General features: G+C 44.9%; 1 protein-coding gene and 1 long non-coding RNA gene across 11 annotated transcripts; one reads left to right on the plus strand and one right to left on the minus strand.

Annotated features, from left to right (window-relative positions):
* The first annotated feature begins 1,813 nt into the window (after positions 1-1,813).
* Positions 1,814-11,953, plus strand: crtac1a (cartilage acidic protein 1a). Its single transcript, XM_052528071.1, has 14 exons — positions 1,814-1,995; positions 2,386-2,642; positions 3,931-4,127; positions 4,227-4,363; positions 4,672-4,828; positions 4,931-5,065; positions 5,223-5,359; positions 6,582-6,718; positions 6,938-7,020; positions 7,418-7,518; positions 9,170-9,338; positions 9,779-9,924; positions 11,695-11,734; positions 11,872-11,953. The coding sequence occupies exons 1-14, from the start codon at positions 1,951-1,953 to the stop codon at positions 11,877-11,879; spliced, it is 1,749 nt and encodes a 582-aa protein (XP_052384031.1). The 5' UTR covers positions 1,814-1,950; the 3' UTR covers positions 11,880-11,953.
* A 473-nt stretch (positions 11,954-12,426) lies between these two features.
* On the minus strand, positions 12,427-15,970 carry LOC127932457 (uncharacterized). Of its 10 annotated transcripts, none has more exons than XR_008145412.1 (5): positions 15,808-15,970; positions 15,015-15,066; positions 14,813-14,864; positions 12,788-13,093; positions 12,432-12,685 (listed from the first exon to the last, which is right to left on the minus strand). It is a non-coding gene; the product is annotated as an uncharacterized LOC127932457 (long non-coding RNA). The 10 variants fall into 10 exon arrangements; XR_008145406.1 differs by having other exon boundaries at positions 15,859-15,968; XR_008145411.1 differs by lacking the exon at positions 15,015-15,066.
* Between the last annotated feature and the right edge of the window lie 477 nt (positions 15,971-16,447).

Consider the following 16,447-nt stretch of genomic DNA (forward strand, 5'->3'; position numbering starts at 1 on the left):
AGAGTGAGAGGGGGCAGAGAGGTGAGAGAGAGAGAAGGTGAGAGAGAGAACAGTAGATGTGAAAGAGAGCATTGAGAGAGAGTACCAGAGAAGTAGAGAGAGAGAGAGAGAGAGTGTTACAGAGAGATCTGGGGGAGAGAGAGAGACCTCCTGAGAGAGAGACAGAGACAGGTGAGAGAGTCATTTTGCTTACAGGGTCTCCTAACGATTTCCAACTATAGACAGAACAGTAGATGTGTAAATAACAGCATTGGCGATAGTACCACTAATAAGTAGCAAACATGTAGCAGACATACACTGAGTGTTACAGCAGTAATCTGGGGACAGGGACAGAGACTCACCTCCTGACAGACAGGGACAGACACAGGTAGACAGACTCACCTCCTGACAGAGGGGAACAGACACAGGTAGACAGACTCACCTCCTCTAGCACATGGGGTTCCAAACACTCTCCTTCGTCATCAAAGAGAGCGTCCCAGCTCTCCTCCTCCTCCTCCTCCTTCTCTTCCTGAGGGCCTGCCTCTATCCCCTCCCGGGGTCCCCCTTCTCTCTCAGACGGAGAACTCTTGCTCCCCGTCTCCAGTCGCGAACCCACATCTCCATCTCCTCCCTGGTTGGCTGTAGCAGCCTGTCCGTCATTCTGTGGCCCCGCGTCGCCTCCTCCTTCTTCTACCGTCTCCTCCAGTTTGGCCTCACCGTTTAGGACTCCATTCCCCTCTCCTCCAGTCTTCCCTCCTTTGTCCTTCTTGTTCTTGGCATTCTTTCGGGCCTTGTCCGTAGCGAGGCCTGGGCTTTGGTTTGCCATCTCCTGGGTTTGAGCCTTATCTTTGGGGCCGTCCTGCTTCTTCTGGGCTGGTAGAGGGGCTTGTCTGCCTTCTTGGAGCAGGATGCGGAGGGCTGGGGTTGGGCGCAGTCCTCTTGAGGTTGTTCCTCCTCCATCACCATACAACAGTCCTACATGGAAGAGAAAGGAGGAGGAACAAATCATTAAAGATGCATAGGTTAATTGAGCAGCTAGGCCCCTCTCTCCAATTCTCTTTAGTTAAGTCGCATAAGCCCCCTCATGAGTTTAATAGCTAACACGCATGCGCCATGGTACTTAGTACCATTTAAACTGCATGTACAAATCTTACACAACTATACTGTACTAAATTAAAAACAAGTCCAAACTGGTTAACTACATTCTCTGCTAATTCGTTGTCAGTAACGGGGTGTTTGAGTGATAAATTAGACTTGGCTGCGTTATGCAGCAGCATCCAGTGTAACTAGCAATAACCCGAATACACCTAAACACATAACGCACTGTAGAGCAAGACGTTCTATACAATTATTTCCTTACGATCATAAACATATAAGCATTAGCAAAATACCTTAATCTGTCGCTTATCACTTGGCTAGATATCAACCGAACAGCAAACCGCCGGATGTTTAGAATTAGAAGGGGAAAAAACATACTGTCGCATGTATATGACGTAATACTAAAATCGCTGCTGGTAGTTGTAGTTCTGTTGAAAAAAGACAAGCCATTGGTCGAACCGCCGAATATTAAAATTGTTCGTTCCACCCTTATTGGATAACCACTTACACAAGTGCTTGCATAATGCAACAACATTGAAATTGTGTAAGGCAATTTACACAACGCATTGTAATACAGTAACCTTTTCTCATCCTAGCGCTTCCACAGTCGAAGGATAGAACACCGGAGTCCTGCTGAAAACTGATATAAGGTCAGATTTAGGTGCAGTGTTTGAATGAAATGATCTCTTCTTCTCCCAAACGAATAAACAGCAGCACACAGGAGGTCCATGTTCTGAAATAAGTGTTCATCTCAGTATTACAGTTGTGATTACAGTATTGCATAACTAACGACATAATAATAGTATAGAATAAAACCTGTTGCAGGTGCACGCACAACTCTTGACGTCATCTAATGCACGAGGTCTTCACTGCATGTATGGGGTTTCTCTTCATAGTTTTTCTCATTGCATATTTATGGTACGTCTTCACTTTTGTACATTGGTACGCACAATTTTCTATACGCACAATTTTCTATAGGTAATTGTCATGTTAGGCTCTTTTGGACAGGGGTAAATAGGAATTTCGCCGTTTGAGGGTATTGCTGTTGAGTCGATGATGTAATGATGTAAATTATGCACTGTAGACAATTTTTTTGTTATTGTTCAGTGTGCTGCCTGCTGTACCTGCTCTCACCAACCTATATTCTGCAGTAACCTATACTATGCTATGCTATGCATGCCCTATGATTCTAACGTTGATATCAGATGATGGTGTTTAAAACCGTGTATTAACATAGTGGTCTAAGGTTACATATAAACACCCTGTAACTTTTTGAATATTTAACTAACAGTTTGGTGTCTGTTGCAGAATTGGGGAATTTGGATCAATTCCATTTCTATTCAGATTGTTGTGATGATGCTGCGTTGGTGGGCGGGTCTTCCCCTGCTCCTCCCCCTCCTGGTGCTGTGTGGGTGTGGTTTGGCCCAGAGTTCCGAGCCCATGTTTCGGTCAATGACTGAGACAGTTCTACCTCCTGACAACCAGCACAACCCCACCCAGCTGAACTATGGGATGGCCGTTACTGATGTGGATGGAGACGGAGACCTGGAGGTGGTGGTGGCGGGGTGAGAGTGTGGGTGGGGGGGTTAGATAAAGAAAGAGAGAGTTGGAGAGGGCATTCAAATGCAATCATTGAGTACAGTGTACTGGACGATAGGACTTTACAGGCTATGCATAAATTACCCAATATTCTCAACTTACACCCATTCTTGGGTTCAACGGCCCTAACCTGGTTCTGAAGTTGGGGCTCTGGTCAAAGTAGTGCACTATCCAGGGAATAGGGTTCTGGTCAAAGTAGTGCACTATATAGGGAATAGGGTTCTGGTCAAAGTAGTGCACTATATAGGGAATAGGGCTCTGGTCAAAGTAGTGCACTATATAGGGAATAGGGCTCTGGTCAAAGTAGTGCACTATCCAGGGAATAGGGCTCTGGTCAAAGTAGTGCACTATCCAGGGAATAGGGCTCTGGTCAAAGTAGTGCACTATCCAGGGAATAGGGCTCTGGTCAAAGTAGTGCACTATCCAGGGAATAGGGCTCTGGTCAAAGTAGTGCACTATATAGGGAATAGGGTTCTGGTCAAAGTAGTGCACTATCCAGGGAATAGGGCTCTGGTCAAAGTAGTGCACTATATAGGGAATAGGGCTCTGGTCAAAGTAGTGCACTATCCAGGGAATAGGGCTCTGGTCAAAGTAGTGCACTATATAGGGAATAGGGTTCTGGTCAAAGTAGTGCACTATCCAGGGAATAGGGCTCTGGTCAAAGTAGTGCACTATCCAGGGAATAGGGTTCTGGTCAAAGTAGTGCACTACACCTCTGGTCAAAGTAGTGCACTCTCCAGGGAATACACCTACTAATGTCTCCACTACACCTCCTAAATTCATTTAGACTACACCTCCTAATGTTCTCCACTACACCTACTAATGTTCTCTACACCTCCTAATGTTCTCCACTACACCTCCTAATGTTCTCCACTACACCTCCTAATGTTCTCCACTACACCTCCTAATGTTCTCCACTACACCTCCTAATGTTCTCCACTACACCTCCTAATGTTCTCCACTACACCTCCTAATGTTCTCCACTACACCTACTAATGTTCTCCACTACACCTCCTAATGTTCTCCACTACACCTCCTAATGTTCTCCACTACACCTCCTAATGTTCTCCACTACACCTCCTAATGTTCTCCACTACACCTCCTAATGTTCTCCACTACACCTCCTAATGTTCTCCACTACACCTCCTAATGTTCTCCACTACACCTCCTAATGTTCTCCACTACACCTCCTAATGTTCTCCACTACACCTCCTAATGTTCTCCACTACACCTCCTAATGTTCTCCATTCTCAGGTACAACGGTCCTAACCTGGTGCTGAAGTATGACCGTGGTCAGCAGAGGCTGGTGAACATAGCGGTGGATGACCGCAGCTCTCCATTCTACGCCCTGAGAGACCCCCTGGGGAACGCCATCGGGGTGACCGCCTGCGACGTAGACGGGGACGGGCGGGAGGAGATCTACTTCCTCAATACGAACAACGCTTACTCTGGTAAATGACAATAACAGCAGGTAAACACAAACACCATCAACAATGCTTAAACAACAACAACGGTTACTCTGGTAGTCAGTAGCAACCTTTTTTTGGAAGGTCGGGCCACATACTCTGACAAGCTCTTTAAGTTCCGTAACGGACGCTTCGAGGACCTGCTGGGGGATGACATCAACGTGCGCAGAGGAGTAGCCAATCGGATGGCAGGACGCTCCGTGGCGTGTGTGGACAGAAAAGTATGCAAATAGTCTATCCATCCTCTCTCACTATTTTCTCTGTCCATCTGTGTGTGTCTGTCTGTCGTCTATATGTCTGTATGCCCCCACCCCCTCTCTTTCTCTTACCCCCCCTCCTCTTTACTGTAGGGTACAGTGCATTATGCTGTGTATATTTTCTGTGTGTGTGGTCTATGTCTGTACCCCCCCTCTAATCCCCCCTCCTCTTTACTGTAGGGTACAGGGCATAATGCTGTGTATATTTTCTGTGTGTGTGGTCTATGTCTGTACCCCCGCCCCTCTAATCCCCCTCTTTCTCTCTCCTGTAGGGTACAGGGCGTTATGCTGTGTATGTAGCTAACTATGCCAGTGCAAATGTTGGTCCCCATGCCCTGATAGAGATGGACGAGGCAGCCAGTGACCTGGCCAAGGGCATCATCGCCCTGTCTGACGTAGCAGCACAGGCCGGGGTCAACAAGTACACAGGTACTGGACAAGAGTGAATGGAAGAGATGTGTGTGTGTGTGCGCTTACCCATCTCAAACTAATACCTTCTATATTATGTATCTGTTTGTCTCCTCCCACCAGGTGGGCGTGGTGTAGTGGTTGGACCAATCCTGAGCCAGAGCAGCTCTGACGTGTTCTGTGACAACGAGAACGGACCTAACTTCCTATTCCGGAACAATGGAGACGGAACCTTCACTGACATGGCTCAACAGGCAGGTGTGTCTAGAGTGTGTGTGTCTAGGGTGGGTGTGTGTGTGTCTAGGGTGGGTGTGTGTGTCTAGGGTGGGTGTGTGGGAGGAAGGAGAGATAATTGGAGCATAGCCATGATCTCTGCATAGGAGTTGTGATGACAGTGATGTGGCTCCCCGTGTAGGTGTGGAGGACCGCTACCAGCACGGCCGAGGTGTGGCGCTGGCAGACTTTAACGCTGACGGGAAGACTGACATCGTCTACGGAAACTGGAACGGCCAGCACAGACTGTACCTACAGGACAACAACCAGAGATTCAGGGTGAGAGAGAGGACTGGGGGTTGAAGCAGGATGGGAGAGGGAGGTTGGAGAGGAGTGGGGTTTGAAATGGGAGAGGGAGAATGGAGAGGCGTGGGGGTTGGAGAGGAGTGGGGGTTGGAGATGGGAGGTTGGAGAGGAGGGGGTTGAAATGGGAGAGGGAGGTTGGAGAGGAGTGGGGTTGGAGCACAATGGGAGAGGGAGGTTGGAGGAGTGGGGGTTAAAATGGGAGAGGGAGGTTGGAGAGGAGTGGGGGTTGGAGAGGAGTGGGGGTTGAAATGGGAGAGGGAGGTTGGAGAGGAGTGGGGTTGAAGGAGAGGGAGGTTGAAATGGGAGAGGAGGTTGGAGAGGAGTGGGGGTTGAAATGGGGAGGGAGGTTGGAGAGGAGTGGGGTTGGAGAGGAGTGGGGGGTTGAGGAGTGGGGGTTAAAATGGGAGAGGGAGGTTGGAGAGGAGTGGGGTTGGAGCACAATGGGAGAGGGAGGTTGGAGAGGAGTGGGGGCAAATGGGAGAGGGAGGTTGGAGAGGAGTGGGGGTTGAAATGGGAGAGGGAGGTTGGAGAGGAGTGGGGTTGGAGCACAATGGGGAGAAATGGGAGGGAGGTTGGAGAGGAGTGGGGGTTGGAGAGGAGTGGTGGTTGAAATGGGGAGGGAGGTTGGAGAGGGGGGGTTGGAGAGGAGTGGGGGTTGGAGCAGGATGGGAGAGGGAGGTTGGAGAGGAGTGGGGGTTGGAGCAGGATGGGAGAGGGAGGTTGGAGAGGAGTGGGGTTGAAAATGGGAGAGGGAGGTTGGAGAGGAGTGGGGGTTAAAATGGGAGAGGGAGGTTGGAGAGGGTGGGGGTTGGAGAGGAGTGGGGGTTGGAGAGGAGTGGGGGTTGGAAGGATGGGAGAGGGAGGTTGGAGAGGAGTGGGGGTTGAAATGGGAGAGGGAGAATGGAGAGGCGTGGGGGTTGAAACAGGATGGGGGTTGGAGAGGAGTGGGGGTTGGAGCAGGATGGGAGAGGGAGGTTGGAGAATGGAGAGTGGGGGTTGAAGCAGGATGGGAGAGGGAGGTTGGAGAGGATGGGAGAGGGGGTTGGAGCAGGATGGGAGGGAGGGAGTGGGTTGGAGAGGGAGGTTGGGAGAGTGGGGGTTGAAGCAGGATGGGAGAGGGAGGTTAGTGAAAGAGATCAAATGGGAAGTGGATGGAAACAAAGACCATAAACCTCTCTGTTCGCTCCTTCCTCAGGACATAGCCAGTGGGTCGTTCTCCTCTCCCTCTCCCGTGCGGACGGTCATTGCTGCTGACTTTGACAATGACCAGGAGCTGGACATCTTCTTCAACAACATCGCCTACAGAGGACACGCCCCCAACAGGCTCTTTAGGTACCTCTGACCCCTGACACCAACTTTGACTTGAACTGTGTGTGTGTGTGTGTGTGTGTGTGTGTGTGTGTGTGTGTGTGTGTGTGTGTGTGTGTGTGTGTGTGTGTGTGTGTGTGTGTGTGTGTGTGTGTGTGTGTGTGTGTGTGTGTGTGTGTGTGTGTGTGTGTGTGTGAGAGATAGAAAGTGTTTCTGATGTGTGTTGTCTGCCTGCTCCTCCAGGGTGGCCAGGAGGGCTGGTGCTGACCCCCAGATAGAGGAGCTAAACGTGGGGGAGGCAGCAGAGCCACAGGGCCGGGGTACAGGTAACCACACCATGCACACTCATTCTTTTGGTCCCTATACAACAGGGGAGTCAAACTCAATCCCCGGAGGACCGTGTATCAGCTGGTTTTGTTGTTTCCGTGTCTAATTAAGACCTTGACAACCAGGTGAGAGGAGATCCTAACTCTTCAATGACCTTCCTTTATCAAGGAAACTAGGAGCGAAAATCTGCAGACACTCGGCACTCAAGAAATGGAGTTTGATTTCCCTTTTGTACAAGATGAATAAAGTCTTCTTAAACTAATGTATTCTGTTTTAGTATTAGTTAAAAACATAAATTACAACACACCTGTTTCAGGTAGTTCCCCTGGTTTACTAGGGTTAAACAGGCCCTGTTTTTGATTGGCCCGTTTGATGTGTTGACTCTGTGATTGACAGGTGCCACGGTAACAGACTTTGACGGGGACGGTCAGTTGGACCTGCTGGTGGCTCATGGGGAGAGTGCCTCTCAGCCCATCTCTGTCTTCAAGGTCACTCAGGTCAGTCACTAACATAGAGGTAGATAGACAGCGTCACTAACATAGAGGTAGATAGACGGCATATCTTTGCATCTATGCCATATTTAAAAACTATTTATTTTATTAAACTAGGGCAATTCAGTTAAGAACAAATTCTTATTTACAATGAGGCCCTACCAAAAGGCAAAAGACCTACGGGGATGGGGGCTGGGATTAAAATATATATATATATTTATATCAATAAAAAAATAAAATATAATATATATATATATATATATATATATATATTCAATAAATAAAAATAACATAAATATAGGACAAAACGCACAAGACAACAACATAGCAAGGCAGCAACACATGACAACACAGCATGGTAGCAACACAACATGACAACAACATGGTAGCTGCACAAAACATGGTACAAACATTATTGGGCAAGAAGGTAGAGACAACAATACATCACGCAAAGGAGCAACAAATGTCAGTAAGAGGGTCCATGATTGAGTCTTTGAATGAAGAGATTGAGATAAAACTGTCCAGTTTGAGTGTTTATTGCAGCTCGTTCCAGTCGCTAGCTGCAGCGAACTGAAAAAACAAGCGGCCCAGGGATGTGTGTGCTTTGGGGACCTTTAACAGAATGCGACTGGCAGAATGGATGTTGTATGGGGAGGATGAGGGCTGCAGTAGATATCTTGGGGGGGGTTTATAAATAAGCATCAACCAGTGGGTCTTGCGGAGGGTATACAGAGATGATGTGTCCTATAAGGAGTGTTGGTGGCAAATCTGATGGCCGAATGGTGAAGAACAGCTAGCCGCTCGAGAGCACCCTTACCTGCTGACCTGTAATCTAGCATGGGTAGGATGGTCATCTGAATCAGGGTTAGTTTGGCAGCTGGGGTGAAAGAGGAGCGACTACGATAGAGGAAACCAAGTCTAGATTGAACCTAAGCCTGCAGCTTTGATATGTGCTGAGAGCGGGACAGTGTACTGTCTACCCAGACTGTATAGCCATAAAGGCTCCTGTGACAGCATGGGCTTTCTCCATTTTTTTAAAGTAGTCAAGTTTCTTATTATTTTGGGTTGAAAAAAAACAACCTCTACGCTAATATTGGTGATTGAACAGCAGTGCTGGAGTACTGATCCTGCTACAACGGGTTCTATTCATCCAGACCCCCTTTTCTCTCTATGGTCACGACCTCATTACTGTCCCCTGGTGGAGAATTTACTGCCCCCTGGTGGAGAATTACTGCCCCCTGGTGGAGAATTACTGCCCCCTGGTGGAGAATTACTGCCCCCTGGTGGAGAATTACTGCCCCCTGGTGGAGAATTACTGCCCCCTGGTGGAGAATTACTGCCCCCTGGTGGAGAATTACTGCCCCCTGGTGGAGAATTACTGCCCCCTGGTGGAGAATTACTGCCCCCTGGTGGAGAATTACTGTCCCCTGGTGGAGAATTACTGCCCCCTGGTGGAGAATTACTGCAAGCGGATGAGATTTCATTGAGATATTTTAATGCAAGGCGACGATTCCAAATCAATGTGTTATCTCCTTGTTTATTATCATATTTATATGGAAGGAAGGAGGATGAACTCAAGTGTTTGAACAGGGCCCATGATATCACCCGACATATTCCTGACCCATCAGCTTTACCCTCTGACCTTTGACCCTGACAGGGCTCGTCCAATCACTGGCTGCGTGTAATCCCTCGCACGCGGTTCGGCTCCTTCGCCCGCGGGGCCCGGGTCACGGCCTACACCAATCGGAGTGGGGCTCTCATGCGCATCATCGACGGCGGCTCGGGGTACCTCTGTGAGATGGAGCCTGTCGCCCACTTTGGACTGGGTAACTTCCTGTTTACTTCCCATTTACGGCCTAATCCCAAATGGACCCCTAGACCCTATGCACGTGTAGAGACCTGAGAGGATTTAATAGGTGCAGTCAATTTGATGATCCAATTTCCCCTCTGGCTCGGATGTGGAAGTTTCGCCATACTGCTTCTCCCAATCCTCTCAGATCTCCACGAGTGCATAGGGCGCAGTGGAGGGTGCTGAGGGGAGGTCGGCTCATAATAATGTCTGGAACGGAGCACATGGAATGGCATCAAACAACTGGAAATAATTGGATGTATTTGATACCATTCCGCTCCAGTCATTACCACACGCCCGTTCTGCCCGATTTAAGGTGCCACCAACCTCCTGTGCAGTAGACATCTTGTAGACATATTAGCTAGTAGTTCTGGATAGCTTGTGCATTTATCTTCCTTTCTTCACATTGGCTCACAGGCAAGGACGAGGTCACCGTGGTGGAGGTCTATTGGCCGGATGGCCGTTCCGTGGCCCGCCCACTGCAGCCTGGTGACATGAACTCTGTGATGGAGATTGGCTACCCTAAAGAGGGGGAGGAGTCTGTGCTGACCCCTGATACCCAGGTACGCTCTGCGGACTTACACCATGACATATGAACTATGAACTATGACCCTGGGTAAAAGTTTCAGCCAATCCATCACCAGCGACTACATTCTTACCCAATGACAACAGTAGGTTTTCTGTTTTAATTACATTGTGTGGAGATTTCTAACCGCTTACATGCTGACCTCACCACACCTACATGCTGACCTCACCACACCTACATGCTGACCTCACCACACCTACATGCTGACCTCACCACACCTACATGCTGACCTCACCACACCTACATGCTGACCTCACCACACCTACATGCTGACCTCACCACACCTACATGCTGACCTCACCACACCTACATGTTGACCTCACCACACCTACATGCTGACCTCACCACACCTACATGCTGACCTCACCGCACCTACATGCTGACCTCACCACACCTACATGCTGACCTCACCACACCTACATGTTGACCTCACCACACCTACATGTTGACCTCACCACACCTACATGCTGACCTCACCACACCTACATGCTGACCTCACCACACCTACATGTTGACCTCACCACACCTACATGCTGACCTCACCACACCTACATGCTGACCTCACCACACCTACATGTTGACCTCACCACACCTACATGCTGACCTCACCACACCTACATGTTGACCTCACCACACCTACATGCTGACCTCACCACACCTACATGTTATTCAATCATTGCATCCACAGTGCTCGCACGAGTCAATGAGTGTCTGTGTAAAAAAGGCGCTAAAATAGAACTTGATTCTATTTGCTGCAAGTCCCGCCTCTCCCATCTCCTCATTGGTTTTTAGGAGCATATAAACCACATATAAACCACGTGGGTGATTTTTTTGTTTGTTTTTTGTTGTTGAATTTTACCCCTTTTTCTCCCCTAATTTCATGGTATCCAATTGTTAGTCTTGTCTCATCGCTACAACTCCCCACGGGCTCGGGAGAGACGAAAGTCATGCGTCCTCCGATACACAAACCAACCAAGCCGCACTGCTTCTTAACACAGTGCGCATCCAACCCAGAAGCCAGCCGCACCAATGTGTCGGAGGAAACACCGTGCACCTGGCAACCTCGACTCCGCCACAGGAGTCGCTGGTGCGCGATGAGACAAGGATTTCCCTACCGGCCAATCCCTCCCTATCCTGGACGACGCTAGGCCCGTCGCGGCCTGAGCGCGAACCCAGAGTCTCTGGTGGAACAGCTGGCGCTGGTGTACAGCGCCCTTAACCACTGCGCCACCCGGGAGGCCCCACGTGGGTGATTGAAAGATGAACTTAGGTCCACACTCCAGTCCAGTAATGCACCTTAAAGTTGTTTGCCAACTGCCATATAAAGTTCAAAGTGGAAGAAGCATGAAGGAGGAGAGATTTCTAGAAACAAACTCGGATTAATTGTCAAAGTAGAGGACCTTGTGCATTTCAAGTAAAATAACAACCCAATGTTTTATATCCCAGGACAAATTAGCTAGCAACAGCAAGCTAGCTAAATTGCCATAAATGTTTAATGCTTTTCAACCGGTCTCCAAATTAATATAGTTGGTTCAGAGTTCATTTGATATTTCAACCTGCGTGTTCTGATCGCGTCTGGTGTGGGTGACAAACTCAACATGCGGACGCCCAGTGCAGTCAGCATGTTAGACTTTCTCCCAACAGCATCAGATGAAATACAAGTGACTGAATCATCAACTACATTCTGTTAGCATTCAAAATGGCGGAGCTGGAAATGTCTTTGAACTGATGTCCTGGTCTTTTTCAGTGTGGGGAAGGATTCTTTGTCAAGAATGGCCGCTGTGCAGGTATGTAGATCTGTCTTGTCTGGCAGAGAATATGGAATATAACAACATTTACAATATAGTAAAACATACAGATTAATAAATTAAGTTCCGCCCGCTCTCTCATTCTCGCTCCTCTCTGGTCCTCTCGATCTCTGCAGGTATATGAGGGCAGTGAATGAGATGCCTTGAAGCAAAATAAAAATAAAAATATGCCTTGTCATCAAGAAAATGTATACTCTGAAGTGACCTCCATATTGTTTGTCATTTGAACTGTAGATTATCTCTGTTTTGTCTGATCTTTCATGGTCATCTCTCTGGTACCTTATTGTTCTACTGTCTTTGTCTGACTCAAACTGTTCCCTTGCTTTGGAATACCAACCTAATAAATGACTGATGCCTTGAAGCAAAATAAAAATAATGCCCTCAATAAATCAAACTGTTCCCCTTGCTCTTTTGTTTTAGAATAATTAACCCTAAGAAATTAACCCTAACCAATCAAACTGTTCACCACTTTGCTCTTTTGTTTTCATTTGACCCTAATAAATCAAATGTTCCCTCTTTGCTCTTTTGTTTTAGAATAATTAACCCTAATAAATCAAACTGTTCCCCTTGCTCTTTTTGAATTTTAGAATCACTGTTCTACTTGTCTTTTGTTTTTAATTAACCCTAATAAATCAAACTGTTCCCTTTGCTCTTTTGTTTTAGAATAATTAACCTAATAAATCAAACTGTTCCCCTTTGCTCTTTTGTTTTAGAATAATTAACCCTAATAAATCAAACTGTTCCCCTTTGCTCTTTTGTTTTAGAATAATTAACCCTAATAAATCAAACTGTTCCCCTTTGCTCTTTTTGTTTTAGAATAATTAACCCTAATAAATCAAACTGTTCCCCTTTGCTCTTTTGTTTTAGAATAATTAACCCTAATAAATCAAACTGTTCCCCTTTGCTCTTTTTGTTTTAGAATAATTAACCCTAATAAATCAAACTGTTCCCCTTTGCTCTTTTTGTTTTAGAATAATTAACCCTAATAAATCAAACTGTTCCCCTTTGCTCTTTTGTTTTAGAATAATTAACCTAATAAATCAAACTGTTCCCCTTTGCTCTTTTGTTTTAGAATAATTAACCCTAATAAATCAAACTGTTCCCCTTTGCTCTTTTTGTTTTAGAATAATTAACCCTAATAAATCAAACTGTTCCCCTTTGCTCTTTTGTTTTAGAATAATTAACCCTAATAAATCAAACTGTTCCCCTTTGCTCTTTTGTTTTAGAATAATTAACCCTAATAAATCAAACTGTTCCCCTTTGCTCTTTTGTTTTAGAATAATTAACCCTAATAAATCAAACTGTTCCCCTTTGCTCTTTTGTTTTAGAATAATTAACCTAATAAATCAAACTGTTCCCCTTTGCTCTTTTGTTTTAGAATAATTAACCCTAATAAATCAAACTGTTCCCTTTGCTCTTTTTGTTTTAGAATAATTAACCCTAATAAATCAAACTGTTCCCCTTTGCTCTTTTGTTTTAGAATAATTAACCCTAATAAATCAAACAACTTTGCTCTTTTGTTTTAGAATAATTAACCCTAATAAATCAAACTGTTCCCCTTGCTCTTTTGTTTTAGAATAATTAACCCTAATAAATCAAACTGTTCCCCTTGCTCCTTTTGAATAATTAACCCTAATAAATCAAACTGTTCCCTTTGCTCTGTTTTCCCAACCCTAATAAATCAAACTATTCACCCTCCTTTTGTTTTAGAATCATTAACCCTAGGCCTCAAACTGTTCCCCTTTGCCTTCTTTGTCACTGAATAATTAACCCTAATATTCAAACTGTTCCCTTTGCTCACTACCTTTTGAATAATTAACTGCCATTAAAACCCTCTGGAATTCAAGTTCCCTTAGAAACAAATTGTTTTAGAATAATTAGCCTAATACCAAACTGTTCCCCTTTCCCTCTTTTGCCCCCCAACCCTAATAATTCACCCTCCCCTTGTCTCACTTTTTAGCCTCAAACTGTTTTATATCCCCCTAATTAACCCTAATAAACCAAACTATTGCCCTCCTTTTGTTTCACTACCTAATAAATCAAACTACCCCCTTTGTTTTGATATTTCAACCCTCAAACAATTCCCCTTTTTGTTTTGAATAATTAACCCTAATAAATCAAACTGTTCCCTTTGCTCTTTTTGTTTAGAATAATTAACCCTAATAAATCCCTTGACCTCCCCTTTACTTTTGTTTTAGCCCCCAAAATAAATCAAACTCCTCCCCTTGTCTAGAATAACTAACCCTAATAAATCAAACTGTCCCCTGGTCTTTTTGTTGGGGAAGGATTCTTTGTCAAATGTTCCCCTGTTGTTGTAGAAATTAACCCTAATAAATCAAACTGTTCCCCTTGCTCTTTTTGTTTTCTCACTAACCTCATGCCTCAAACTGTTCCCCCCTTTTGTTTTAGAATCTAAGATGAATAAATCAAACTGTTCCCCCTCTTTTGTTTTAGAATAATTAACCCTCTAAATCAAACTGTTCTTCTCCTTGTCTCACTACCTAATGCCTCAGGTACCCCCTCCCTTGAGGGCAGTGAACCCCTAACCCCCTAAGCAAAATCAAAATAAAAATATGCCTTGTCTAGACTACCTCATACCTCACTACCTGTTCCCCATATTCTCCCTTAGACTAATTAACCCTCAAACTGTTCCCCTTGCTCTTTCACTAATCTCTCAACCCTCTAAATCAAACCCTCCCCTTGCTCTTTTGTCCCAATACCTTATTGTAATAAATCAAACTGTTCTTTGTTTTTCTCCCTCAAACTGTTCCCCCTCTTTTGTTTTAGAATAATTAACCCTAATAAATCAAACTGTTCCCCTTTGCTCTTTTGTTTTAGAATAATTAACCCTAATAAATCAAACTGTACCCCTTTGCTCTTTTGTTTTAGAATAATTACCCCTAATAAATCAAACTGTTCCCCTTGCTCTTTTGTTTTAGAATAATTAACCCTAATAAATCAAACTGTTCCCCTTCTTTGCTCTTTTTGTTTTAGAATAATTAACCCCTAATAAATCAAACTGTTCCCCTTTGCTCTTTTTGTTTTAGAATAATTAACCCTAATAAATCAAACTGTTCCCCTTTGCTCTTTTTGTTTTAGAATAATTAACCTAATAAATCAAACTGTTCCCCTTTGCTCTTTTGTTTTAGAATAATTAACCCTAATAAATCAAACTGTTCCCCTTTGCTCTTTTGTTTTAGAATAATTAACCCTAATAAATCAAACTGTTCCCTTGCTCTTTTGTTTTAGAATAATTAACCCTAATAAATCAAACTGTTCCCCTTTGCTCTTTTTGTTTTAGAATAATTAACCTAATAAATCAAACTGTTCCCCTTTGCTCTTTTGTTTTAGAATAATTAACCCTAATAAATCAAACTGTTCCCCTTTGCTCTTTTTGTTTTAGAACACTTCCCCCAATAAATCAAACTGTTCCCCTTTGCTCTTTTGTTTTAGACCCTAACCCTAATAAATCAAACTGTTCCCCCCTTTTTGTTTTAGAATCTCCCTAATAAATCAAACTGTTCCCCCTTGCTCTATTTTTGTTTTAGAATAATTAACCCTAATAAATCAAACCCCTTGCTCTTTTTTGTTTTAGAATAATTAACCCTAATAAATCAAACTGTTCCCCTTTGCTCTTTTTGTTTTAGAATCTTAACCTAATAAATCAAACTCCCTCATGCCTTTTGTTTTAGAATAATTAACCCTTCTCCCTCAAACTGTTCCCCCTTTTTGTTTTAGAATACCCCTAACCCTAATAAATCAAACTGTTCCCTTGCTCTTTTGTTTTCACTACCTCATGCCTAATAAATCAAACTGTTCCCCTTTCTCTTTTTGTTTTAGAATAATTAACCCCCTAATAAATCCCTGTCTCACTACCTTGCTCTTTTGTTTTAGAATAATTAACCCCCTAATTCACTGTTCCCCTTTGCCTTTTGTTTTAGAATCATTAACCCTAATAAATCAAACTGTTCCCCTTTGCTCTTTTGTTTTAGAATAATTAACCCTAATAAATCAAACTGTTCCCTTTGCTCTTTTGTTTTAGAATAATTAACCCTAATAAATCAAACTGTTCCCCTTTGCTCTTTTGTTTTAGAATAATTAACCCTAATAAATCAAACTGTTCCCCTTTGCTCTTTTGTTTTAGAATAATTAACCCTAATAAATCAAACTGTTCCCCTTTGCTCTTTTTGTTTTAGAATAATTAACCCTAATAAATCAATACAACAACATTGATGGAATCCAACAATCTTTTCAAAGCACAAGATCTTATCTGTAATCAATTATTCCCACACCTTTTCCATCCCTCCCTCTGACTCTTCTCCCTCACACTGCTCCCAACCCCTCTATTCACCCTCCCCTTGTCTCACTACCTCATGCCTCACTACCCCCTCCCTTCTCCCTCACACTGCTCCCAACCCCTCTATGCACCCTCCCCTTGTCTCACTACCTCATGCCTCACTACCCCCCTCCCTTCTCCCTCACACTGCCCCCCCAACCCCTCTATTCACCCTCCCCTTGTCTCACTACCTCATGCCTCACTACCCCCCTCCCTTCTCCCTCACACTGCCCCCCCAACCCCTCTATTCATCCTCCCCTTGTCTCACTACCTCATGCCTCACTACCCCCCTCCCTTCTCCCTCACACTGCTCCCCCAACCCCTCTATTCACCCTCCCCTTGTCTCACTACCTCAT

Source organism: Oncorhynchus keta, chromosome 10 (assembly GCF_023373465.1).
Source record: "Oncorhynchus keta strain PuntledgeMale-10-30-2019 chromosome 10, Oket_V2, whole genome shotgun sequence".
Lineage (NCBI taxonomy): Eukaryota > Metazoa > Chordata > Actinopteri > Salmoniformes > Salmonidae > Oncorhynchus > Oncorhynchus keta.

What these genes read in the sequence shown, in the direction of transcription:
- crtac1a (XM_052528071.1), top strand. Translation starts at nt 1,951, where the DNA reads ATGTATGGGGTTTCTCTTCATAGTTTTTCTCATTGCATATTTATG. An exon ending in ACAACAACCAGAGATTCAGG is followed by an intron (nt 5,360 to 6,581) that starts GTGAGAGAGAGG and finishes CTCCTTCCTCAG; the next exon opens with GACATAGCCAGTGGGTCGTT. An exon ending in CTGTCTTCAAGGTCACTCAG is followed by an intron (nt 7,519 to 9,169) that starts GTCAGTCACTAA and finishes TGACCCTGACAG; the next exon opens with GGCTCGTCCAATCACTGGCT.